Source organism: Phascolarctos cinereus, unplaced genomic scaffold (genome assembly GCF_003287225.1).
Source record: "Phascolarctos cinereus isolate Bilbo 61053 unplaced genomic scaffold, phaCin_HiC Scaffold_4;HRSCAF=312, whole genome shotgun sequence".
Classification (NCBI taxonomy): Eukaryota; Metazoa; Chordata; class Mammalia; order Diprotodontia; family Phascolarctidae; genus Phascolarctos; species Phascolarctos cinereus.
This window is the reverse complement of record NW_027555847.1, coordinates 392,007,540-392,034,822: the sequence shown is the minus strand read 5'-3', so window position 1 is coordinate 392,034,822 and position 27,283 is coordinate 392,007,540. Positions and strand designations below refer to the sequence as shown.

General features: G+C 37.6%; 1 protein-coding gene across 4 annotated transcripts in view; it reads right to left on the bottom strand.

Moving 5' to 3' along the window:
• RPRD1A (regulation of nuclear pre-mRNA domain containing 1A) overlaps positions 1 to 20,069 on the bottom strand; it is an 87,761-nt gene extending 67,692 nt beyond the window's left edge. For 3 of the 4 annotated variants that reach the window (XM_020985690.2, XM_020985693.2, XM_020985692.2), the window contains exon 1: positions 19,753 to 20,067. In XM_020985690.2, the coding sequence (XP_020841349.1) occupies positions 19,753 to 19,903 (151 nt within the window). In that variant the 5' untranslated portion in view covers positions 19,904 to 20,067. Of the gene's footprint in view, positions 1 to 19,752 lie in introns of all 4 variants that reach the window. The other variant, XM_020985691.2, reaches the window with a different exon arrangement.
• Between the last annotated feature and the right edge of the window lie 7,214 nt (positions 20,070 to 27,283).

The window sequence follows — 27,283 nt, the reverse complement described above, 5'->3', positions numbered from 1 at the left end:
CTAGCTGGGTACAAAAGTCTTAACTTGCAAAGAAACAGGAGGGCAAGGGAATAGGATAAGGGATGGATTCCTAGAAGGTGGTACAGATTAGGGAAGCAATGGTCAGAAGTAAATTAGACTTCTGAGGAGGGATAGGGGGGAGAGGGAGAGAGGGAGGGAGGGAGAGGGAGAGAGAGGGAGAGGGAGAGAGAGGGAGAGAGGGAGAGAGAGAGAGAGAGAGAGAGAGAGAGAGAAGAGAGAGAAGAGAGAGGAGAGAGAGAGAGAGAGAGAGAGAGATAAACAGTGGCGCGGGGGGAGAATAGGATGGAGAGAAATACACAACTAGTAATTATAACTTTGAATATAAATGGGATGAACTCACCCATAAAATGGAAACAGATAGCAGAATGGATTAAAAACCAGACCCCAACAAAATGGTGTTTATAAGAAGCACATTTTAAAAAATGATAGACACACAGACAGTAAAAATAAAGGGCTGGAGCAGAATTTATGTTTCAGTTGATGTAAATAAAGCAGTGGTAGTAATGATCTCAGATAAAGCTTTTTGGGGGGAGGGCTTTTTTTTTGCTGAGGCAATTGGGGATAAGTGACTGGCAAGGGTCACACAGCTAGTGTCACATGTCTGAGGTTGAATTTGAACTCAGCTCCTCCTGACTGCAAGGCCAGAGCTTATCCACTGCGCCACCTCGCTGCCCCTTAGATAAAGTTAAAAGTAAATCATTTAATTTAAAAAGCTGGTAAACTACATTATGTTAAAAGGTACCATAGATAATGAAGTAATACAGTAATAAATATATATGCATCAAACTCTATAGCATTCAAATTTATAAAGGAAAAGGTAAATGAATTATAGGTGGAAATAGATAGCAAAACTATAATAGTGGGAGACTTCAATGTTCCCTTCTCAGAATTAGATAAATTTAAACACAAATAAATGAGCGAATGAATGAATGAATAAATAAATAAGAAATCATGGAGACAAATAGAAACTTAGATAAGCTAGATATAGACATCAGGAGAGAACTGAATGGAAATAGAAAGGAATATACCTTTTCTCAGAGGTATATGACACCTTTACAATAAATGACTGTATATTAAGGCATAAAAACTTTATAGTTAAATACATAATAGAATAACTATTAAATGTATTCTTTTCAGATTCTAATACAGTAAAAATTACACTTAATAAAGGACCATGAAAACACAGATTAAAAATAAATTGGGTATGAATGTATATGTAGAGCCTATATCAAATTGCACGCCATCTTGGGGTGAGAGGAGGGGAGAGATGGGGAGAAAATCTGGAACTCAAAATCTTATGGAAATGAATGTTGAAAACTAAAAATAAATGAGTTTAGAAAAAAAGAAAAGATCCTTACACTGCCATATTTGGGAGTATTTACTGTAACTTGGCTAACACACATGGCTTTGTCTAAATCTATGAATATGCTCATATGTTTTTAGCATTTTGCTCTCAATGTGATTTATTATACCAATTGTTGTTACTTTTTGAACCATCCTGGTATTCCTAAATAAATTGAAAATAGTCAACATATTTCTTTCAATAAATCGTTGGAACCTCTTTGTCACTTTTTTTCCCATCAATATTCATTAGTGATATTGGTCTATGTTTTTCATTATCTGTTTATACTGCACAGATTTGGGCATTAAAATATTTCTCTGAGAAAAATATAATAAATTAGAGACTAAATAACCTAATCTTAAAGAATGAGTAGGTCATAGAAACAATAAATTTTATTAAAGAGAATGATAATGAGACAATATATGAAAACTTACAGAATGCAGCAAAAGCAGTAATCAAAGACAAATTTATATCTCTAAATGTTTACATCAACAAAAGAGAAAAGGCAGATCAATAAATTGGGTTTGTATTTTAAAAAACTAGAAAAAGAATAAAATAAAAATTCCCAGTATCCTGAAATCTAGAATTAGAATGCTTGAATTAGTAATCAGAAATCCTGAAAATTAAAGGTGATGAATAAAATTGAATGTAAGAAAAACCACTGAATTAATAAATAAAACTAGGAGCCAGTTTTACTAAAAAAAACACACATACACACACAATAAAAATAAAATAGATAAACTATTGGATAATATGATCAAAAAAGAAAGAAGAAAACTAAATCACTAGTACCAAAAATGAAAAGGGTGAATATACTACTAATGAAAATGAAATTAAAGCAATTATCAGGATTTATTTTGCCCAATTATATGGCAGGAAATTTAACAATTTAAGTGAAAAGGAAGAATACTTACAAAAACATAAACTGCCCCATATCAGCAGAAGAGGAAATAGAATACCTAAATAAACCTATTTTAGAAAAAAGAAACCAAACAGGCCATAAATGAACTTCCTAAGAAAAAAAATCATCAGGACCAGATGGATCTACAAGTGAATTCTACCAAACATTTAAAGATCAGCTAATTTCAATATTAAATAAATTATTTGGGAGTAACAGGTAAAGGAGTCCTACCAAACTCCTTTTAGGAAACAAATATGGCGCTGATACCTAAAACAAGAAGAGCAAAAACAGAGGAAGAAAATGATAGATCAATTTCACTAATGAATATTGATGCAAAAATCTTAAAAAAAGAAATTAGAGAAGCAAAGAAAATGTCTTTTGTAGCTTTCGACATGGGAAAAGTTCATGACCGGACAAGGATACACACAATTTTGATTACATAATATAGATTTATTAATCAGATATTTCAGTTAATTAACAATTAACTTCTTTGATTTATTCAATCAAGAGATAGGTCATAGGATTTGATGATTTGCCCAGAACAGCTAATTACAAAATAAAGCTGGAAAGATTTTGTCTCTATCAAAGACATTCTCAATTTTATCCTATTAAAGAGGTCACTGGGTTGAGGGGAACTATGAGAGGAGATAAAAGAATCCTATTCTCATCAAATCTGGTCTGCAATTATGGCATTCCTTACTCTTTCCTGACAACTTGTAGCGTTTTGTTGCTGGAAAATAACCTAAACCTATTTACAGCTTTCTCCATGGTAAAATTACCTAATTTCAAATAGCTATAGCATCATTTCCCATTAATAGATAAAATAAAATCTATCTGACAGGGAATGTGATAACAATCTTCTACAGAACTCCATGTATTAGATAAGGTTGTTTTTATTTTACTATGATCCAGTTGTCACAACATTTTATTAATTTTTTTGTTCATAAGTGTGAACACAACCATCCTACCATATGAGCTACAGCTTTAAAGGTATTTATTAGTGTGAAAGAAAATTAAAACTTCTGCTGTGGCTAAAGCATTTTGTAGTACCATAGTATTCAACAATTACACACACCCTTTTCTCTGGGTAAGAGAAGAGTCCATATAAAGACTCCATACTGCTGTTTTTCCTCCTTGATCCTAATAGACTTCCCTATTGTGTCTCCCTGCTGACACACCTGCTCTTAAATCCCTCAGAATTATCCTATATAGGCCATGTGCTCTGTGCAGGATGGAGATATCCATGGGTGGCACTTCAGTTCCTTGTTCAAGTTTTACTGCTTTGGTGAAACAGGAGGTTCTTCTCTTTTAACTAGCCCTGAGTGATCCTTCCTTACTCAGTCAAATCCCTTCTGATGTAAGGCTAAATCATCCCCAGGCTATCTGGGAACTAGAGGTTTCTCGTTGGATTCCAGTAAGTTCTTGTTTGGTCTACTCACACTCCATCTACTCAGTCAGTTTAACCCCTTGGCTACCATGACATTTTTAAATGCTTAATAGATTTCCATGCAATTCTGGAAGTGATTATGCAATAAAATAGATGATATATTATCTAAGAGTATGACAAAAATCACGATTAAGATTATGATGACAAAACATAAGAAAGGCAGGATATGATAGCTAATAAATTCAGCTTATAAATTCATATTATAATTAGAAATGATCACTGTTAAACTCAGGTTTACCTTCAAAATGTCATTTGCATGGAACAATCTTCCCCCCCCCCCAAACCCTGGGGAATGGCAGTTCATTACTTATCTCTACTCACTTAAGGACCTTGAATTCCAAAATCTATCATATTAAAAATTACAATGACTGCAAGTGTTTCTCCATATTTGAGACCTAAATGAATACAGATGCCAAGAGAGCCTCAAGGTTCAGGGATTAAGAGTAAAGTCAAACTGTACGGTTAAATGTAATCCTGAAAATACAGTTTCAATTTTACTAAACGCAGTTAAATAATGTGAGTAGGAAAAAGGACCACTACAAATTATGACTAAATAATATCTTCTGGGTGGTCTCCAGTTTCCAAGTTCATACAACTGTTTCACAACTAAAAATGATGAGAAGTGATGTTCCAATGCATCCAAACGGGATGCATGATAAAAAATGAAATAAAATAATTAAATCCTACTTTCAATTTATTATTTTGATAGTTTTTACAATCTTTGTCTAATCTACATTGTCAGGCATAAAGACCTTCTATGGCATAGATACTGCTTCCTACAACAGTAACAAATCAGCCTGCAGACTGATGCTACAGGAAGAGAGAAATTAAAATTGAACACTTGACTGCATACAAAGGACTAGAGAAGGGGACAGCTAGGTGGCACAGTGGATAGAGCACTGGCCCTGGATTCAGGAGGACCTGAGTTCAAATCCAGCATCTGACACATAACACTTACTGGCTGTGTGACCCTGGGCAAGGCACCCACTGCCTAACCAAAAAAAAAAAAAAGGACTAGAGAAAAAGTAAATACTCCTTCAACATAGAATTAGAAGGAAAAATATGCTTCCTTCTGCTGACAGTCAAAGGACCCCCTCTAATTCCTCCTCAATTTTTTTTTCTGCTTCAAAACCCTATGCATTAACTTGTGGGTAGCTTCTGCCCTAAAACTGGGCTGAAAAATCAAAGCATACTATTTTTTTATATGTTCTTGTTAAAAGTTTGGCTTGCTTTTCCCTGCTAAATTAGTTTCCACCCTCACAGCCAAACTAGCTTGCTACCGGAAAAAGTCTGAACATTTTCTCCCTTTCCAAGCTAATGCTGTCACTTGCTGTTGCTGTAGAAGTTATTTGTGATGTAAAAAGGTGAGGAAATGTCTTCTTCCTAGAAAAAGAGGAGAAAATTAAACACAGAATGTTAAAAATAAAAGATCAGAATTAGTATTATATAGACAATAATCAAGTTTAATGTCAAGGAGGATGGGAGGGAAGCCCATTCCTTTTAACATCTAAGATGAGTACTTAAGTTTTCTCAATCACTAGCTTATGTATTTATCACTTTAATATTCAAATACAAAACATAATAAAATATGAAGTAACAATACTGTATCACATTACTGAACTTTTATCTAAAAGAGGCAAATAGAAGGAAATAAAATTTCCATTATTTAAGTAGCACCAGAACCAATGTATTTACCTGCCTCAGTAAGTGATCAACTTATCGCCTGAAACAGTGTTAATAACTAGTATTCTTTATTCCTCACAAATCTGAGGGGTGGGGGTTAGGAGGCAGTGTTCCCATTCATGTTTTGCTACAAAAATGTTAAAAATGATGATTTAGTCCTCTAGACATCCTACCAGAAGCAAAATGTTATTGAGACTAGCAGCAAATGCCAAGTCCTTTTAAAGTTTACCCATTTTTGACAGAAAGGATGGATGCATACTTAAACTCGACAGTAGAGTACCACTCTCAACCCAAGCTCTGTGGCCTCTAAATGTTGTTCTCCTTTATACTGCTGTACTATATTGTTCTTCTGGCTATGTTTCTTTCACTCTGCATCACTTCATAAGTCTTCCCATGTTTCTTTGAACTGTTTGTATTCATCATTTAATAAGATCATCAATTTAGAACTGGAACAGATCTTAGAGGTCATATTTCTTAAAGAGTTCCATCAAATTTATATCAAGTAGTTTGTTTAGTTATTTCCCAATTACTACACACAAAATTATCCTGGTCTTTTTGTTACCACAAATCAAAACATAATATTGTTAAAATGCTGTCATTAAAATTGTAGAGATGAAAGGACCACAGAAATCAGTTAAATTAATACAATTAAATTACATAATGGATTAAGGAGGCATTTATGGACTGACTTGGAAATCTACGTTGAAGGAAAACAGCACTACTATCGTATTGCATTTTATTGTCAAGTTTGTCAGAAACAACTTTATTTGATGTAACGTTAATATAGGATCCAAGGATTTCTATCTTGGAGAGAGATGCTCAAACTAGCATAATCTCTCATGCACTCCTATAGGACTTTCTGCCTGAAGTTGATTTCAAGTAATATTTGTAAGAATCTCTGAAGAAAATTACAATGTGTAAAAACACAATATTGAGTTAACATTCCAAAACTGTAACTAAGTCCCAATCCATTCCATCCTATACCATTCAAAAAAAGATCAATATGGAGAGTCTTTTCTAGGTATAAGGCTGTGAGGGTGCCTCCCTTTCAACAACAAAGAGGTCATATCCCTTGGCTAAGTTCTAAAGTCAACTGCTTTCAAGACTAGGAAAGCAGTGAAGTTAAGCTGAGTTATCTTTGTTAAAAGGTTAAAGATCATCTTTAATCCAATTCCTTAAGAAAGGTCTTTTACTCTTACCTATCATTCATCCATCTTTCCAAAGTGCCTTTTCCCCATAAGTCTAGAAAAGGCTTTGGAGGAAAATATTTGTTAATACTTTTAAGTTTTACTAAAAAAGTGATTTTAAAAATGTGTTCACATACACACACACACACACACACACACACACATACATATGTATATCAACAACATTATCAGTAACTGTTTATAAACTTTTGTTAACACATCCTGTTTGTAACTTGTAGGCTGACTATTTTTCTTCATTCCAATTCTTACAAATTCACTGGAAAAGTCATGTACATTTATTAAATGTCTACTACATGTCAGTCACTGTGTTAAGCACAAGTGATACAAAGAAAGGCAAAAACAGTCCTCCAAGAACCTGATAATCTAACGGAGGGGACAACATTAAAACAACTATTTACAAAAGAAGACATACAGGATAAATTGGAGATAATCCCAGGGGAAAGGCACTAGCATTAAGGGGGAATCACGGTTTCTTGCAGAAGGCAGCATTTTAGCTGAGACTTGAAGATCAAGACAGAATTCTAGGTATGAGGAACAGCCAGTAAAAATGCATGAAGTCAGGAGACTGAGTACCATTTTAGAGAAAACAGTAAGAAGGCAAGTATCCCAGGTATATCAAGTGTACATAGAGTAATAGGGTGAAAGATGACTTGGAAAGGTAGAAGGCCAGAGACACGTCATTTTAAAGCAAAGAATACAAATCTTAATATTTTTCTTGTTTTTGATATTAGACGATTGACAGCACAAACTCATTTTGCCTATTAAATCAGTAAACATATGCTGCTTAATTTGCAAATATAGAACTATATAACAGTTGACAGAAATGTGTGTACACTTTACAGGTATCTCCTATGAAAATCTTGGTTTCACAATTCCTGGCTTTTAAAAATGTATTCTGGAAAAAAAAATAAATAAAAATGTATTTTGTTTACTGATATGATTAAGACTTTTGTTTAGTGCGGTGTAGCAAGATCTATAAGAAGGCATCTTAAAAAACGAAATAATTATTCTGATCCTGCTTCTAACTTAGATATCATCCAGCAAACAGAAAAGCCAGTTGCCTTAGATGACACAGTTCACTTCTAGCAAAGTGTCAAATACTTTATCAGTTGGAGAACTTCTGTTTTGGAAGTCATACTTTTATAATATGGGTTCATTATTCAAGTATTTTTACTTCCCAGAAGGTTAGACCCCTACAGTCAAATATAAGTACCAAAATGTGTTCCAAGCCAAAACAAAAAATCTTTTAACCCTCACAACTGAGTCTGAGTAACAACTCTTAATTTCAGCAACATAGTTGGCAATTTGTGTTGATGAAATAAAGTATTTTAAAGATATGCTTAAATTCATTTTAGTTACTGGATCTTTTAAACATTTTCAGTAAAAGACATTTTAAAAATTTTGTATGTATGTACAAATATAAGTCAAATATATTTATATGTGCGTGTATATGTATATGCATACATACATATTTATAAGTGTTTTTTAGCGCTTCACTTTACTGAGTTTCAAAGGTAGTGCATTTTTAACAAATTGAAGGTTTGTGGCAACCTTGCATGGAGCAAGTCTATCAGCACCATTCTTCCAAACAGCATGTGCTCAGATCATGTCTCTGTCATATTTTAGCTAATTCTCACAAAATTTCAAATCTTTTATCTGTTATGGTTATCTTATATATATATATATATATATATATATATATATATATATATATATATATATATATCTGTTATATTATACGTGATCAATGATCTTTGATGTTACTATTGTAATTGTTTCAGGGTACTATAAACTGTGCCCTTACAAGTGTATCTGACTGTGCCAACTGAATCTGCCTTCCTGGTCTATTTCCCTTTTCTTAGGCATCCTTATTTCCCAAGACACAATAACAGTGAAATCAGAGTAATTAATAACCCAATCATGGCCTCTAAGTGTTCAAGTGAAAGGAAGAGTCAATCTATGTGGCAAATTTCATTGCTGTCTTATTTTAAGAAATTGCCACAGCCATCCCAGCCTTCAGCAACCACCACCCTGATCAGTCAGTAGCCATCAACATCGAGGCAAGACCCTCGACCAACAAAAGACTCACCGAAGGCTCAGATGATTAGCAACTTTTTTTTGGCAATAAAGTATTTTTAAATTAACATGTGTACTTTTTAAAAGACAATACTGTTACACACTTAACAGACGAAAGTATAATGTAAGCATAACTCATACATGCACTGGGAAACCAAAAAACTTGTGTGGCTCGCTTTAATTGCAATATTTGCTTTACTGCAGTGGTCTGGAACCAAATCTGCAATATTTCCAAAGCATGCCTGTATGTAATGTTGGTTATCAGACTGAAGATGTAACCAGGGTGGGAAACCTGTGGCCTTCTAGGTCCTTGGGTGAGGCCTTTTGATTGAGTTCAAGTTTTACAGAACAAATCCTTTTATTAAAGGCGTTTGTTCTGTAAAGTCTGGATTCAGTCAAAGGGCGCATTTGAGGACCTAGAGGGCCACATGAGGCCTCAAGGCCACAGGTTCCCCACCTCTGGAAACTCTACATTTTAAAAATACTTTTGGTAAAAAGTAATTTAGTCATTTTTCAGTAGTGTCCAACTCTTTGTGACCCCTTTAGGGGGTTTTCTTTGCAAAGATACTGGAGTATTTTTCCATTTCCTTCTCCAGCTCATTTTACAGATGAGGAAACAGAGACAAACAGGGTTAGTCTAAGGTCACAATGCTAATATCTGATGCCAGATTTAAACTCAAAAAGATGAGTCTTCCCGATTCCAGGCCCAGCACTATATCCACTGCACCACCTAGCTGCCCAGTAAATAGTAGGACTTTATTTTCTCAGTTGTAGCAGTTATTATAAAAGAGCCCAAAAGAAAAGCTCTAGACAACAGCCACCCACCCCTTCATACACACTACATTCCAGCCAAATTGGTGTGCTTTCTGCTCCCAAACTGAACATTTCATCTTCTAACTCTGTACCTTTGCACAGGCTGTTCCCCATTCTTAAAATGTACCTCTTAAATAAATACTTAGCTTCATTCAAGACTAGCTCAACATCATAACTCCACTGTGAAGCCTTTTAAGACCTCCTCAGTCACTGGTTTTCTTTTCCTCTACAAATTATCATATGTATGTGTATGTATTTCCATGCTGTGTCCTCCAAATAGAATGCAAATTCTTGAGGGAAGAGATTTTGTGTTTGTTTAGGGCTTTATGTCCCCAATGCAAAATAGGCCCTTAATAAATATTTGTTGAACAGAAAGACCAGAACAATTGGTTAAAAGCCAAAATGAGAGCCAATAGGCTATATTCACCTTTTTATTTTGTAAATAAAGGTGTAGTTGAAAGAACTGTGTCAGGAAATCCATTTTACACCCCTTGGAGAAAGGGCCCAGACCAGCCAATCTGCATTACACCACCAAGACTTTTGAGACTTCAAATTCTCCCCAAACCCCACTGCTTTTCAGCTCCCTTTGGTGTGTTTGTTACACCGCCCCCCCTTAGGCTGTAAAAGTTCTTTAGGGTTTTGAAAGACAGTCTTTATTTTTTGCTTGTATTTGTATCCCCAGTGTTTAACACAGTGCTGGACACAGTAAATATTTAATAAATGCTTTTGACTTGCTTGTTGCCCAAGGTGTCGTCCAAGGCCTGTTTCAATATATGTGTGTGACCTTGTGCAAATCATAACTTCCCTATATCTCACTTGTCCCATCTATTAAAAAAAAAGAGAATTAAACTAGTTAATACATAAGGTCCCTTCCAAGTTTGTTAACTGAACCCAAAGGAGCCAATGAAGTCACATAGAGAGAAGAGTACCTATCATAGACCCTTGGGGTAGAACCACAGTTAGCCAGGACACGAATCCAGTGAACTCAGCTAAGTATGAAAATCAAGTTATATCACAAATACTCAGAGAAGTAAGAGTATCTAGAGTAGAGAGAGCAGCCAAAACTGTCAAATGCTGCAGAGATCAAGAAACTCACTGGAGCTAACAATTAAAAGATCACTGGTAACTTTGAAGACAGCAATTTTAGCTAAATTATGAGGTTAGAATGGAGACAAAAAGGGGCTTGAAAAGTGAGAAGGGAGGAAATGGAGGCAATAAGGATAGAGTTTTTTTCTTTATTTTTTTTAAAGATAGCTTTTTCTAGGAATCTGGCTATAACATGGAAAAGAGATCTGAATCAGTTAGACAATAAACATTTATTAAGCACCTTGTATGTGTCAGGCACTGTGCTAATCACTAGGCACACACAATAAAGGTAAAAAACAGGTAAAAAGCACCTGCTCTTGAGGAGCCCACAATCTAGAAACAACATGCAAGTAACTATATACAGACAAACTATATACAAGATAAACGGGGGGGGGGGGGGAATCAATAGATTGAAGGCACTAGAATTAAAAGGAATTAGGAAAGGCTTCCTATAGAAGGTGGAATTTAAGCTGGAACTTGAAGGAAGCCACGGAAGCCAGGAGGCAGAGATGAGGAAGGAGAGTATTCCACGAATGAGGAAAGCCAGCAAAAATTCCTAGAGCCAGGACATGGACTTTCTTGTCTGAAGAAAAACAAGGAGGCCAGTGTCATTGCATCAAAGTACATTAAGGTTGGTGTAAGGTAAAAAAAAAAAAAGGACTGGAAAAGAAGGAGATGCCAGGTTATGAAGACTCATCTTTGAACATGAAACATGATTTTATATTTGATCATAGGGGTGATAGGGAGCCACTAGTGTTTATTAATAATAGCTACATGGCATTATCAAGGCGGGGGGAGGGGAGGTGACATGGTCAGACCCGTACTTCAGGAAGGTCACTGACAGCTGAGTGAAGGATGGACTGGATTAAGAAGTCTTGTTGTAGGCACACTAACCAGTGGGCTATTATAATAATTGACCATGAGGTGATGAAGGCCTGCACCAATGGTGGCAGTGCTAAAAGAGAGAAGGAGGCATAAAGGAGAGATGTTACAAAGGTAAAATCAACAAGCATTAGCAACAGATTGGATGTGAAGGAGGGAGAAGGAGGGGAGGGATAAAAAGAGGGGGGAAAAGGTAGAGGGAGAGAAGGATGCAGGGAAAGGGGAAGAGGGATGAGAGAGTCAATGATAATACTTAGACTATAAGTCTGAATGACTGGGAGAATATCAGCGTCCTCAACAGTAACAGGAAGTTTAGGAAAAGTGAAGATTTGGGGAAAGGGCAAGCTTAATTTTGGACATGTAGAGTTTAAGATCATGACACTGAATTCAAGTCGTCCAACAAGCAGCTGGAGATTCCAGTGTGGAGGTCAGCAGAGAGAAATAAATATATTTGAAAACCATCACGGAGATGATAATTTTAATCTATGGGAGTTCATGAGGTTACCAAGTGGAACAGTACAGATGGAGAAAAGAAGAAGGCCCAGGACAGAGTCCTGTACCATACTCACTGTTGGTGGGAGTGACCTGGATGAAGATCCAGCCCTGACCTAAAAGACCTTCATTCTACTGAGATAATACACACATAAAAAGTAAGTATATTTAAAGCAAACACAAGGTAATTTCTTTAAAGATGGGAGTGGGGGTGGGGAGAGAAGACACTATCAGCTAGAGTGATCTCCAAAAGTTCTCTACCATGTAGGAAGCAGCATTTGAGATGAACTTTGAAGGAAGTCAGGGAGTTTAAGAGGCAGATGTAAGTAGAATGTGTATTCCAAGCCCACAACGGGCCGATGAAAAAGCAAAGAAGTGAAACACAGAATGGCTAAATAAGAAACAGCAAGTAGGCCAGTTTGGCTGGAGGTAAAGTACATCAAGAGGAATGATGTATATGTAAACAAGGCTGGAAAAGGAGGCTGTAGCAAGACTGTGAAGGGCTTTAAATTTCAAATGGTGGAGATTATATTTTATTATTTTGATGCAATAGGAATCCAGTAGAGTTTTTTGAGTTAGGAAAGGAAAAAGCAACTTTCCAGACTTTCTAATTAAATAACTAATTTGAGTAATCTAACAAAAGAAGCAACTTGCAAGATAACTGATTTCCATGAGCACTTTGGCCTTCATGTTTTAATTAAATTAATTAATAAGATCATTAAAATAACATGAGAAAGACAGTTTTTCTTTGTTACAAGAAAGAGTTCAATGGGGGACTGACTTGATTAAACAAAAGGTATAAAAATATTTAAAAAGGTAATTATGATTTCTAATGAGTTACAGAAAATTAGTTGACACACATTCAACATGTTAAACCAGTTCTACTTATAACCATCTAAACCAAAATATTAGATTTAAAAGTCTATAGTGTATAATTTCAAAAAATGCTTTTTAAAGTCACGGCTTACCTGTTATGAATGACACTGTTATGGATTAAGATCTTTCACTGGGATATACAGACATATATCAAAATAATTTTTTAAATCAATGTTTTTAGGGGAAGCTAGGTGGTGCAGTGGAAAGAACACCGGCCCTGGATTCAGGAGGACCTGAGTTCAAATCCAACCTCAGACACATAACACTAATTGTGTGACCCTGGGCCAGTCACTTAACCCTAGCCATAAAAAAAAAAATCAATGTTTTCACAAAACACAAGATTAAAAAACTGAATCTAAAAGGAAAATGCACTTCCAAATCAAATCAATAAGGGTTTATTAAGTAATTAACTATATGTGCCAGTCACAAGTGACAGAAAGAACAGCTTTTGCTTTCAAGAGGATCAGATTCTAATGGAGGAGTCAACATGAAAACAATTATGTACAAACAAGATATATATATATAGGATATGAATGTCTGAACAAGCTGTGGTATATAAATGTAATAGATATATTGTGCTATAAGAAATGATGAGCAGGCAGACTTCAGAAAAACCTGGAAAGACTTGTATGGACTGATGCTGAGTGAAGTGAGCAGAACCAAGAGAATGTTGTACACAGTAACACAGCCACATTATGCAATGACTAACTTTGATAGACTTAACCCTTCTCAGCAATGCAAGGATCAAAGACATCTCCACATCCAGAGAAAGAACTATGGAGTTAGAATACAGATCAAAATATACTATTTGCTTTTTTTTCCTCTTCTGTTTTGTTCCTTCTTTTTTGTGGTTCCTCCTATTGGTTCTAATTCTTCCTTACAACATGACTAATGTGAAAATATGTTTAATAGAGCCTATATCAGATTGTGTGCCATCTTGGGGGGAGATGGGAAGGGAGGGGGAGAAAATTAAAACTCAAAAGCTTATGGAAGTGATTGTTGAAAATAAAAATTAATAAAAAAAATTTTTAAGAGAGATATATATACACACACACACACACACACACACACACACACACACACACACACAGGATAAACTAGAAGCACTCTCAAGAGGAAGGCACTATCATTATGGGAGTCAAGGAAGGTTCTTGCACAGGTGGGATTTTAATTGAGACTTGAAGGAAGTAAGAAGTAGCAATCAGGATCAAGAGAATCCCAGGCATGGGGGACAGCCATTGAAAATGCGTTAAGTCAGAAGATAAAGTGTCTTTTTCAAGGACTAAAAAAGAGACCAAGTGACACTGGATTGTAGAATATATGAAGAGAAGTAAGGTGTAAGAAGACTGGAAAGGTAGAAGGGATCAGGTATGAAATGCTTTAAAAGCCAAATAGGATTTTATATTTGATCCTGGAGGTAATAAAGGAGCCACTGGAGTTCAATGAATAGATTGAGGTTAAGTGACATGGTCAGCTCTACTTTAAGAAGTTCAATCTGACAACTAAAGGAGAATGGATTTCCCTGACTCCATTCATGCCTTTGCACACAATAACTTCTATACCTGGCATGCTCTTCTCTCCCCACTTTGCCTGAATTCCTTACCCAACCTTAAAATTCCCAATGCAAGTGTTACTTCTATCCCACCTCCACACAACAGTCTGTTTCATACCTTTCTGATATACTTATCACATATTACTGTATACTGTGGACAGATATTATCTTTCAATAAAAGTTCCATGAGGGTAAAGACCTTCCCACCTTAGCTAAACATTGTATGGCCTGTGCCTAACATACAGCTCTGCAACAATGTCATTTTTTAAAAGCTTTAAGACATATCTCATTCATTTTAACCAAGTCATATGTACTGGTATAACATCTTACAATAGGCTTTTGTTTATCTATTCTAATGAAAAAGATCAGTAAAGAAAAACTGATCAATTCTGATCAATGCAATAACCAACCAGAATTCCAGACAACTGATGATGAAGCGTATTACCCCACCTCCTAAAAGAGTATGTATCACCATAGAAGATGCAGATATGAGAAACACATTTTTAGAAATGGCCAATGCAGGAAATTTTGTTTCACTATACATATTTGTTTCATTTTGGTTGTTGTCCCCCCCCCATGGTGCTTGCTAATTTTTTTTTTTAAGGAAAGACCATCAGCCTAGGGCCCCAACTTCTGCTTCCCCGGATGTCTGAAGTAGATATTATTGATACAGTATCCAGTGCCCTGTCTCACTTAATTTCCACACAGGGAATCTATATTGCAGCCTTCCCTGCTGTAGTCAATTTCACTAAACAACACTTAAATAAAATATATTTAACTTCTACAAGTACTTTCACAGCTATTGTGCTAGCCTCCTCAAATATTCCAAGAATACTCTGACCTCTCCTTTTCCCTCTTTTACCGCCTACTTTTTTTATTATACTTAACTGTGTACATGTCAAATCCCCCAGAGGGAATATAAATTCCTTCAGAATAAGAAACTGTTTTTTTTCCTTCACTTCATAAAACAGTGCCTCATACAAAGTAAACGTTTAATGTTTGTTGAATTGAATGTGGTGTCTATGCTTCTGAGATAAGGCAGGGAAAACTTAACATGTAAGAAAAATGTTATAAACTTTGAAAGTAGCTGGTTTTAAGGTTTGTAGTGAAAACTCTCAAGCTATTTTTATGGTACTCATGGCTCCAAGGTTAGGGATGAGGGTAAATTTTACATTAATGACATTACTTCAGGGTACTAAACATTGGTAATGGATTATTTCTATTATTGAATGCTGAAATACTGAAAATCATCTTTAAAAGGCCTACAACAGATGGATCCATTGTTGAAGACCTATGAAACAACATGGGAAATAATTGCAAAAGATAAAATATAGACAGATTGTGATGCATATCCACAGGAAGAATACTCACCACAGGTATAATGAGGTAGAACCAATCAATAACATACAAAATTTAAGTAGAGAAACCTGAATTTCAAGAAACCTTCCCAACTTCCAAAGAAACAACATATTAAATGTTATGCAGAAAGAGTTCACTGCCATCTTCAGTTGATGAAAGTATAGGCAAAAAGCTGCAGCTGCAGATCTCACTGTCCCTTGAAGACAAGGTTTCAGTTACAAGATCACATACATTACACTATTCGAGTAGCTTTATCGGAAGGCTTTCTCCTCTACAAAGACCAATGACAATTTCTCTCCTCTTTTACCCAAGGAGCCACCAGTTTCCCTGTAACTTGACTCAAATGAACAAAGTTGTTACTCCTACTGCAGTAGTCATCCTTGGTAAAGTTTTCTGTCTTACAGTAAAACCAATTCCATCAAGTTCTATCAGTTCATTAGTTGGAGTAATTGAGAGCTAATAAAACTCAATAGGCAAGTCAAAGGGCTGGAGGAACAAAGAGCTCTAAACTGGGATGGCAGTGTGGAAACCTGGAGAATTGAGTGACTTCAAGGCTGAAAAACTGACCAGAGCACTAATGAAAATAAGAATGTATCCAAAGATAAACCCAATAATGTGCTTACTGAACCAGGCAGGAGAATCCAAGAAAGTGTACAAATGATACAGTGAATTAGTCATGCAATTCAACATGACTCCAGTTTGTGATTTTGAATGTATCTTATGGAAATGTGAGTTGTTATCCCCTACAGTCTCTGTCCACCCAAAAACTCCAATAAACACGCCCACCCTGATTTCTCAGGAAGTGCCAGCTTCCATTTTAGTCACTATCTGCACTCTAGGTACACTACAGTGATGACAAACCAAGAACAGCTGCAAACCCCCGGAAGACATCTCTGTGACAATCTGGTCTAAAGGCAGGAAAGAAGCAAAGGCTACAAAAATCATCTCTTCCCTTTACCAACACCAATCATTATTTTAATACAAAAAATGGCAAACTGAGGAAGTTACAGCACGTTATGAGATCACACAATTAATAAAAAGGAACCATGAGGGACCCAGGTAGCCCCGATTTAGGTGGGTGACAAGAAACCCCCCATGTTATGGGGCAAAAGTATTTCTGGTTACGTAATCTGCCCCTAATATGGATAATCTACACAAAGATAATTAAGATTTAACTGTATTTCACGAAGGTTATGCCTTTACAAGAACTGACAAACCAGACCAAAACAAATAAATTAGTAACCCCATTACCAAGTTGCCAATGCAAATGGTGAAACTAAGTGCTTTCAGATCCCAGTTAACACAAGGTCAACTATGACCCTCAGTACCCATTTACTGAATGCTTACTACAAGTATGACATTATGGAAACACACCACAACAAACAATGAGGAAACCAAACTTCCTGACGTCATCTAATTCACCAAATTATATAGCTCCAATCTCTGAGATGGTACGGTATCGTAGATAATTGTGCTAGATCGGGAAAACCTCAGTTTAAGTGCCATCTCTGACACTAGCGAGCTAAGTTACTTAACCTCTGTCTCCCTCTATGTTCTCATCTGTTAAGGAAACCTAGAAGGCTGTTGAGAATTATGTACAGTATCTTATAAGTGTTAAACAGCAACATCATCATCAATAAAAGCTAGCATTTATACAGCACTTTTAGGTTTGCAAAGCATTTTACAAATATCTCACTGGATTCCCACAACCCTGAAGGTAGGTGCTATAATTATTCCCATTTAAAAGATAAGGAAACTGAGGAAGACCAAGGTTAAATGATTTGCCCAGGGTCACACAGCTATTAAGTGTCTGTGGCCACATTTGAACTTGGGTCTTGCTAACTTCAGATCCAGAGCTCTATGCTTTGCAACATACCTACTTGTCTCACTATCATTAGACTGTTTTATAAATCTATTAGTATTACCACTAAGTAATACATGTCTCTGCCAGGAAAAAAAAATAAGCTGACAAGTAACAAACCCTCATTTACCTGAAAATTCCAAAGTGACTAAGAAAAGTTACACAGACAAGCTACATATTTTTCTAGCATATGGACTAAGTAAATACTGGCATTGTGTTATATTTCCTTGGTCTCAAAATTATTCTAATTTCATTAACCACCACATCTCTGATGCAAAACCATGGTCCTTGAACATTTTATGCATAAAAGTAAGCAACTTTTGAGGGTGACAAGTCATATGTAAGAAAAAATGCATTCTCACCAGACAAAATGTAAACCAAAGTATACAAAAACAAAATTGTCCACAGTGAAAGAGAGGTAAAGCCAGGGAGACAAATGTATGAAACAACTAGCATATGAATCTAAAAAAATGTATGCACATTTTTTCAATCAAAACAAAGAAACAAATACAAAAGAAAAATGCAGAATGTTTTGAAACAAAACAAAACAGCTTATTTAGCTCATACATAGGAACTAGTACATTGTGACCATTTTAGGTCAAGTAATAACTACAACAAAATCATATAACTTCCATATAAGTAAATGAGCATTCACTTAGACAGTTTTATTAAAAGTTTAACAAATTTTTAAAACAAATTTTAAAAGGATGCTTCCTCCAATCTTAAAGAGATACAGTGGAAAAGAGTACTTATTGGGTTTGGAAAACAGAAGACAATAAGGCCAAGTTCTGACTGCAACTTATTAATTGTGTGACGTGAGGGGAGTGACTTAATCTTTGCTTTGTATATGTTTGTTTGTTTGTTTGCTGTCTCCCTCATTACACTGTAAGCTCCTTGAGGGGAGGGACTCTTGCCTGCCTCTTTTTGTATGCCCATTGCTTAATACATTGCACAGCACGTAGCAGACATTTAATATTTATTAAAGTGAAGTGAAAATTAATCTATATGGCCTGTTTCCTCATCTGTAAAATGAGAGGGGCTGGACTAAACGGCCTCTAAGTTCCCTTAAAACTCTGAAGCTAAGAAACAAGTAAATTTGTTCAGCAGTCATAATTTTGGTCAATGTCTATCAGAAACAAACAATTATTGGAACCAATCTAACCTTAGGACCTAACATACTCCTCTACCCAAAGAGCTAGAAAGAATAAGGCTCAAAAATTATATCGTACTCGGATAACTTTTAATACTTTAATCAACATACAACGAATTCTATCGAGCTAGTTTCTTTCTGCAAAGTTGAACATAGCTTTTGACCCTTGTGCTGACCAGAGAAACCCCGCTGCTTTACCTAAAACTTTGGGACCAGTTTTGTAAAATAAGGCAGCTGGACTAAATAACCTGTCCAGCTGTAACTGTGGCTGGGTGTGATATTAAAGAATTGGAAATATAATGTAAACAACTCACCACCGCAAGCTTCCTCCACTCCAATACTACCCCCCTACCCCTGCTCCCTCTTAGACCTTATGGTCCAGTTCTGCTTGGCCTCGCCACAGAAAAAGGGGGGCAGGGAAAAAGAAGTCATGCAGCCTAACTCCTAGAGCCCACGGCGGGGTGCGGCTTCCAGAACCCAGGCTGTGCATCGCTTCTGACCCGAGTATTTAATCGAACTGGCCCCAATTTTACCGGGGCCCGAGCAAGATCGTGCAACGGGCAGCTCCTCCACGTAGCCACATGCGTGGGGTTTATAAACACTTCGTCCTCAGGGCCTCGGGGCTTCGCTGCTCCCAGATGCTCGGGCAGGAGGCGTCTGCAGCGCACCTTCCAGTTCTCTTGGGGACCCCGGAGAGAAGCCGAGGAGCCCGGGAGGGCAGAAGAGGGAAGAAGAAAGAGGAGGACGGAAAAGGAAGGAGGGGAAGGATGAAGAGGAGAAGGGGGAGGGGTAGAAGGTAAAGGAGAAAGAAGAGGAGGTGGAAGAAGAGGAAGGAGAGGAAGGAGGGGGGAGGAGAAGAGGAATGAAAAAAGGAGAGAAGGAAGAAGAGGAGAGAGAAAGGAGAGGAGGAGAGAGAAAGAAGGAGAGAAGGAGGAGGAGGCCCGGGAGGCCCGGAGGCGGCGGCGGCCCGGCCCGGGGCGCCTGGCGGCCGGGCCTCACTCACCCTTGCGCAGCTCCCGCTCCCACACGGTGACGATGGGGCGCGAGTGCTTGCGGTGGTGGATCAGCCACAGCGATAACGTCTGCACGCTCTGCTGAGAGTTGCTCAGCTCCGACAGCTTCTTCTCCAGCGCCGCCTCCGAGAAGGCGGACATCCCCCCAGCCCGGCGCCCCCGCCGCCCAGCGTCCGGCGCCCGACACGCCGCGGAGCCCGCGGGGAGGAGGGGCTCGCCAGGCCCGGGCACCAGCGCGCCGCCCCCTTACCGCCACCGCCGCCGCCACAGTCCCATCCAACCCCACCACAGACGCAAGCAAGAGCAAGATGGCGCCCCAACCGGCAGTGACATAGGCAGGCTGGTCGCTACCACCCTCTTCCCAGCATGCACTGGGCCCTCGAAGGGGCGGGGCTGCGCTCCCTCCGAAAGGCGGGACGCGGGCGCGCCTGCGCGGGGCGCGAAGCCGGGAAGCACGTGGCGCTTCGGGTACACCCCGCAGGTGGCGGGAGGGCGGAACCTGAGGGTCCAGCTCGAGGGGCTGAATAGCACCTGAGGCATTCACCTGGAAATTTTCAGGTCAGTTAGGGTTTGAGCAGGCTATGTAAGCCCTTCGACGCCACACATCCATTTATGCATTTAAGTTTACAAAGGACTAGGCTCTGAATTTTTTTTAACCAATCACGAAAATTAGTGAGCAGTTTGAAAATGGAATAGCTTTCAAGGAAATATGAATGAAATGGTGTCTGATGTTTCTTAAATACTTAATTTATAATCAAGGTTTGGAATGTAAGCCTAGTAGTGAAATCTTTGAGTCAAGTGATATGGATAAGTTTAGTCCATTAATAAGTAGGAATACACCAAAGTATTTATAGCTGGAGAAATTTTGGTGCTGTCAGTAATCAATAAAAATTATATGTTACATCAATAACAATTTATTTAAAGAATTCTTAAAAGATTTCTTGGATATGGTCACTAACCAATGCAGATTGCACATCCTCTGAGGACAACAGACTCATTCATAATCAGAAACTCTCCAGCTTGGTCAGGCTTGTTATTCTAATCAGCTGATTTATAAGAACTTTCTCAGACTAGCTGTGTGACCCTGGGCAAGTCACTTAACCCCATTGCCTAACCAAAAAAAATAAAAATAAAGAACTGTCTCAGATCGACAATAAAACTAGTTCTTGGATGATTCTGATGGAAGTACTTCAGAATTCATCTTCAAAACAATTCATTTTATCCATGGGATTTTAAGGGTTGATACTGTGTGAAGCAAAGACTATAACTTTAGGAATTCTGTTTAGAATCTTTTTTTAATAGCATTTCCCCCCAATTATATGTAAAGGCAATTTTTAGCATTCATTTTTACAACAATTTGAGTTCCAATTTTTTCTCCCTCCTCTCCCCTCCCCTCTTCCTAAAATGGCAAACAATTTGATATAGGTTATATGTGTACAACCATGTAAAACATCTTTCCATATTAGTCACACTTCTGAAAGAAGAAACAGACCAAAAAGGGGAAAAAAATGAAAAAAGTATCCTTCATTCTGCATTCAAGGTCCATCAGTCCTGTATCTGGATGTTGTAGGGTCATATCCTTACCTGTGGGTGCTCTGCCCAAAAAAAATATATTTTGATCCCTGAATCCTTTTTTTTCCCCCGTTAAGGACCATGTTTTAAACCCAAATCACTCTGACTCTCATTGGTTGGCCAACAAAAGGTCCTCACTTGGTTATTATTTGGGCCCTGATTGGCTCAGAGTGAATGTAAATGGCAATTATTTCTCTTTTGGCCAGAAACCTTGAAGATTGATTTTTTTTAACTAGGTAAAGAGGCCATTCTCTGCCTAATTTCTTACTTAACCTTAATCACTAAATGGGTGTTGCCTCAGTCAAACTGGAACTTGTTAAAGACCTTAGTTTAAAAAGGCTGAGGTCTCCCACTGCATCCAGGGCCATCTTCCATCATCCTGATCTGTATCTTGCCACTGGACTCATATGGCTTCAGAGGAGAACCTGAGGCTGGTGACTTTGCACAGCCATCTTTCACTTAAATCCAATTCACTTGCATGTCATAGCATCATCTCCCTGATGTCATGGTCCTCTTCTAGAGTCAAGGACAAACAACAATCTGGATGTGAGTAGCATTTTCCCTCATGAGTCCTTTGTAATTATGTTAGATCATTGCGTTGCTAAGAAGAGCCAAGTCACTCATAGTTGATTACCACACAATGTTGCTGTTACTGTGTACAATGTTTTCCTGGTTCTGCTCATTTCACTTTGCATCAGTTCATAAAAGTCTTTCCAAGTTTTTTTCTGAAATCTGCCTGCTCATCATTTCTTATTGCATAATAGTATTCTATTACATTCATCTACCACAACTTGTTCAGCCATTACCCAATTGATAAGCATCCCCTCAATTTCCAATATTTTGCCACCAGAAAAAGGCCTGCTATAAATATTTTTGCACATGTAGATCCTTTTCCCTTTTCTGTGATCTCTTTGGGATACAGATCTAGTAGTGGTATTGCTGGATTAAAAGATATGCACAGTTTGGTTGCCCCATGGGCATAGTTCCACATTACTCTCCAGAATGGTTGGATCAGTTCACAACTCCACCAACAGTGCATTCGTGTCACAATTTATTTTTTTAGACTTCACTAGGTGATAGTGAGAAAACTTTTTTTTTAACTGCCTCTTTTCACAGTGGATAGAGCTCTGCTCTTGGACTCAGGAGGACTTGGGTTCAAATCCGGCCTCAGACACTTGAAACTTACTAGCTCTGTGACCCTGGGCAAGTCACTTAACCCCAAAAAACAAACAAACAAAAAACCCTCACCAAACTGCCTCTTTTGAAAAATAGGTCTTATTTGTTTAGTTGTGTCTGTCTGATTATATCCTAGTAACAATAACAGAGTGAGGTTTGTTTTGTTTTTTAGGTTTTTTTAGTCATTTTATTATTCCTAAGTTACTGTTAGTTCCTTTTGGTACTATGACATTCATTCTTTTTCCAAATAAAATTTCTGTGGCATTAAGTAGCATTTACACACTGAAAGAAGATAAAGAGCTCTAATGGCAGTTAATGATTCTAAGAATAAGGCACCCAGATCCTTGATCTGGGGGGAAAAGATGGTCACTTTTTTCCCATTCCCTTCATATTTTTGTGAAAGGAACCTAGCTATTTGGAAAAATAGGCTGTCTCTGCTATAAACTTTACCTGTTTCAATAGAATCTGCTATTTCTTTTTGGTTTTGTTTTTTGTTTGTTTGGTTTGGTTTTTTGTAGGTAATGGGGTTAAGTGACTTGCCCAGGGTCACACAGCTAGTAAGAGAATCTGCTCTTTCCAGATTTAGAGGTTACAGCCATCTAGTCCAATCCCCTCATGTTACAAAAGCTTAGAGATATTATGTGACTTACTCAAGGTCACATAGCTACATAGTAACAGAGGCATGATTTAAATCCAAATTTTCCTGACTCCAGGTTCAATACTTTATGCACTATACCACACTGCTTCCAGCTTTCTAGCTAGCTGGCACCTACTGCTCAATAACAAGGCGAGTAACCTGGTTAAAGCACCAGGAAAGAAAGGAGTAATCAAACAGGTAGAAGACCCAGTACAAAAAAACCTAGAGAAAAAAGAAAGTATCAAGGAAGAGAGAGTAACCAATAGTGTCAAAAAGCTGCAGGGAGGAAGAGGAGGAGAAGAATTGAGAAAAAACCTTTAGATTTGGCAATTAAGGGATCATTGGTAACTTTTATTACAAGACAGGATTCTACTTGGGAAGTAACAATGATGCTAAAAGAAAATACCATCAACGAAAGTTTTTTTTAAAAGAAAAAAGTAAGGGAATTAGCACTGGTAAAAAAAAATTTAAAAGAATAACATTTCCCATTTTTATGATATTTTCGGGATATAGACCTAGAAGTGGTATTGCTGGGTCTGTACCCGAGACCATAAAAAAGGGAAAAGGACCCACATGTACAAAAGTATTTATAGCAGCTCTTTCTGTGGTAGCAAAGAATTGGAAATTGAGGGGATGCCTATCAATTGGGGAATGGCTGAACAAGTTATGATATATGAATGTAATGGAATACTGTTGTGCTATAAGAAATGATGAGCAGGCAGACTTCAGAAAAACCTGGAAAGACTTGTATTGGTCTGATGCTGAGTGAAGTGAGCAGAACCAGGAGAACATTGTGTACAGTAACAGCCACATCATGAGATGACTGACTTTGATAGACTTAACTCTTCACAGCAATGCAAGAATCTAAGACAACTCCAAAAGACTCATGATGAGGGCAGCTAGGTGGTGCAGTGGATAGAGTAAGGCCTTGGATTCAGGAGGACCTGAGTTCAAATCCAACCTCAGACACATAACACTGATTAGCTGTGTGACCTTGGGCAAGTCACTTAACCCCACTGCCTACCCCCCCAAAAAAAAAGATTCGTGATGGAAATTGCTACCCACACCCAGAGAAAGAAACATGGAGCCTGAATGCAGATGGAAGCATACTATTTACTCAGCTTTTCTTTTGTGTTTTATTTATTGTTTCATTCTCATGGTTCCTCCCTTTAGTTCTAATTGTTCTTTACATCATGACTAATGGGAAAATATGCTTAACATGAATGTATATGTAGAGTCTATATCAGATTTTACACTGTCTTGGGGGGGAGATAAATGGAAGGGGAGAAAATTTAAAACTCAAAATCTTATGTAAGTGAATGTTGAAAACTAAAAATAAATTAATTATCAAAAAGTAACATTTCTCTGTAAATGAAATACTAGAACATTTAGGAAATGCAAGAAACATGAAAAAATATTGAGTTATTAATGACTATTAAGAATAGAATTTGAGATTAATTCCCCTCCCCCCAAAAAAATTTTGTATATCAATCACTCAACAAGCATGTATTAAGAGATTACTATGTGGCAAGTTGTGTTAAATGCTGGGGGGGAAAGAAAGTAAAAAAGATAATCCCTGTCTTCAAGGAGCTTTCTGGGATAAATTTATAGAAGAAATGCCATTTACTTATCATCAAAACAAAATTTATCAAATATTTGCCATTAGCCTAACAAAATACATGTGAGATGTAGCTAAAGTTAGCTAAGTGGTGCAATGAATAGAGCTTTCTGCCTGGGGTCAGAAAGAAAGGAGTTCAAACCTGGCCTTAGACACTTACTAGCTGTGCGATCCTGGACAAGTCACTTATGCTGTTTGCCTCTGTTTCCCCATTTGTAAAAGTGGGGATAGTAATAGCACCTACCTCCTAGGGTTGTGGTGAGACTCAAAAGAGATTAAATTTGTGAAGTGCTTAGCACAGTGCCTGGTTCATAGTAGGCACTATGTAAATGTTAGCTATTATTATTATAAAAACAGCCATAAAGCAATTTTGTCAGAAGGGAAGAACTAAGTAATTGGAGGTGATTTTGCTCTCTGTACAATGTAGCCAATAAAAAAAATCAATATTTTCCAAGTTAATGTATATGTAATATTATTTGAAACAATACCAATGGGACAGTTTGTAGATTTAAGTAAAATGATAATAAAATTTATATGGAAAAATAGGGGCAGGGATATCAAAAGCAATGAAAAGCTTATTCTGTGAACAAAACAGCCAAGAAAAGCAGAGTTGTATCCAGAGAGAAGAGCAGAGAGGAGTGGGTAATTAGAAGAGTTAGAATTACCCTTCTTGTTAATTGTAGGTAATTGGAGTAATTAGGTAATTGGCTATGGCTGATCTTCCAAAGACACCTGAAGCAACTGTTACTTGTGTTAGAGCTTGACAGGAATGTACTAATTATCTCTGAAAAGCAGTTGAGCAGATAGCATCTTCATAATGGGAGAAAAGATTAGAAGGCAGCCATAATGAGTTAAGCCTGAGCCTATGAGGAACAGGCTTATCAAGCAGATTGTTAAGGTTGGCTGTGGGAGCTTCCAACAAGAATGAAAATGCTTTGTCAAGAATAAGCGCTGGAGAAATTTTGCAATAACTTGCACAAGCTGTGCTGTTTTTATTTCTGCCAAGACCAAGTTAACAGTTTATACACAGAAAGTGCAAGATGAACTCTATTCTAAATGAGAAGGTGAAAGGCATGAAGGAACCCATCTCAGTTGAAGTTATCAGGGAGAATGAAAGTTTCTTTGAAAGACAGGGATAGGATATAACCAAAGCCTGAGCAAAGGCAGACCACTTAGTTCCCACATACAAATTCCAGCAAAAACCTGAAATTTGATCAAGACTAAACATTGATTAAGAAATCCAATGAGAAGCTACAGTGACACATTCCCTCTGGAACTGCAAAAACAGCCAGAAATCTGTGGGCATTAGGAAAAAGGGCCACCATAAGCCAGCTTCAAAGATGTCTGAGAATCTGAGACACACACACACACACACACACACACACACACACACACACACACACACACACATACACACACACACACACACACACACTGCAAACAGAGAGGGGCTAGAGACATACATTTGAGGGGCTGTTAATGTCTTTTGTTGATGCCACCCTTCCATGTGTATAAGGCCCTGTATAAGGAGGCAGAAAGATCAGAGGTCCACCTTAGAAAGACCTAGGGTAGTCAGAAAGCCCCAGCGTGGGGACCTTGGAAGCCCAAGAAAGCAGTAGTGACCAGAGTGCTGAGGCAATACTTGGACCTGTACAGCCCAGACACTCAGGAGCTCAGAAGTCCTGAGATGTCATAGAGGGCTCTGAAGATCCAGTACTCTTAATGTCAGTGACTATAATAATATACAAAAAGGAAGCCAAACTCTGAGTAAAGGAATTAATGTACTCCAGAGGTACAGTGAAAAGAGCTCTGGTTCTGGAGTCAGTGGTTCTGAGTTCAAATTCTGCTTCCAATTCTTACCACCTGTGTGGTCTAGGGCAAGCTCCTTGAGCTTCAGTTACCTCAGCTGTAAAAAAACAGGGATATGACCAAATATCTCCTGAAGACCCTTCTAGCTGTAGATCTATTTTTCTAATAGTAAAACAAATCTTGATACTGGAAGAACATACCTCTTTCCAATCAAAAGAGAGGTGTAGGAATATAGGAGCGGAGTGTTGCATTTGTTGTCAGATACAATTGTTTTAATTGCTTGTTTTCCTTTGTCACCAGGGAAGATTCTGCTTGGGAGCTATAATGGAGAGGATGCTATATCCAGAACTGAGAGTGATAGGGAAAAGGGGAGGCATCAGTAAGATCTATTAACAGCCCTCAAAATGTTCATGGAAGTATATCATGTTTCCTTAAAATAAAGCTTTTTAAAAAAGGTATCATTAGAGGCAGCTAGGTGGCACAGTGGATAGAGCGCCGGCCCTCCCTGAAGTCAGGAAGATCTGAGTTGAAATCTGGCTTCAGACCAAACACTTGACATTTACCAGCTATGTGACCCTGGGCAAGTCACTTAACCCCAACTGCCCAAAAGAAAAAAAATATCATTAACTTTAAAACTAATTTTAATGTATATAACTTAAGCCTATATTTAATCAAATGTATAGTCATAAAGAATTCAAATCTATTAAAT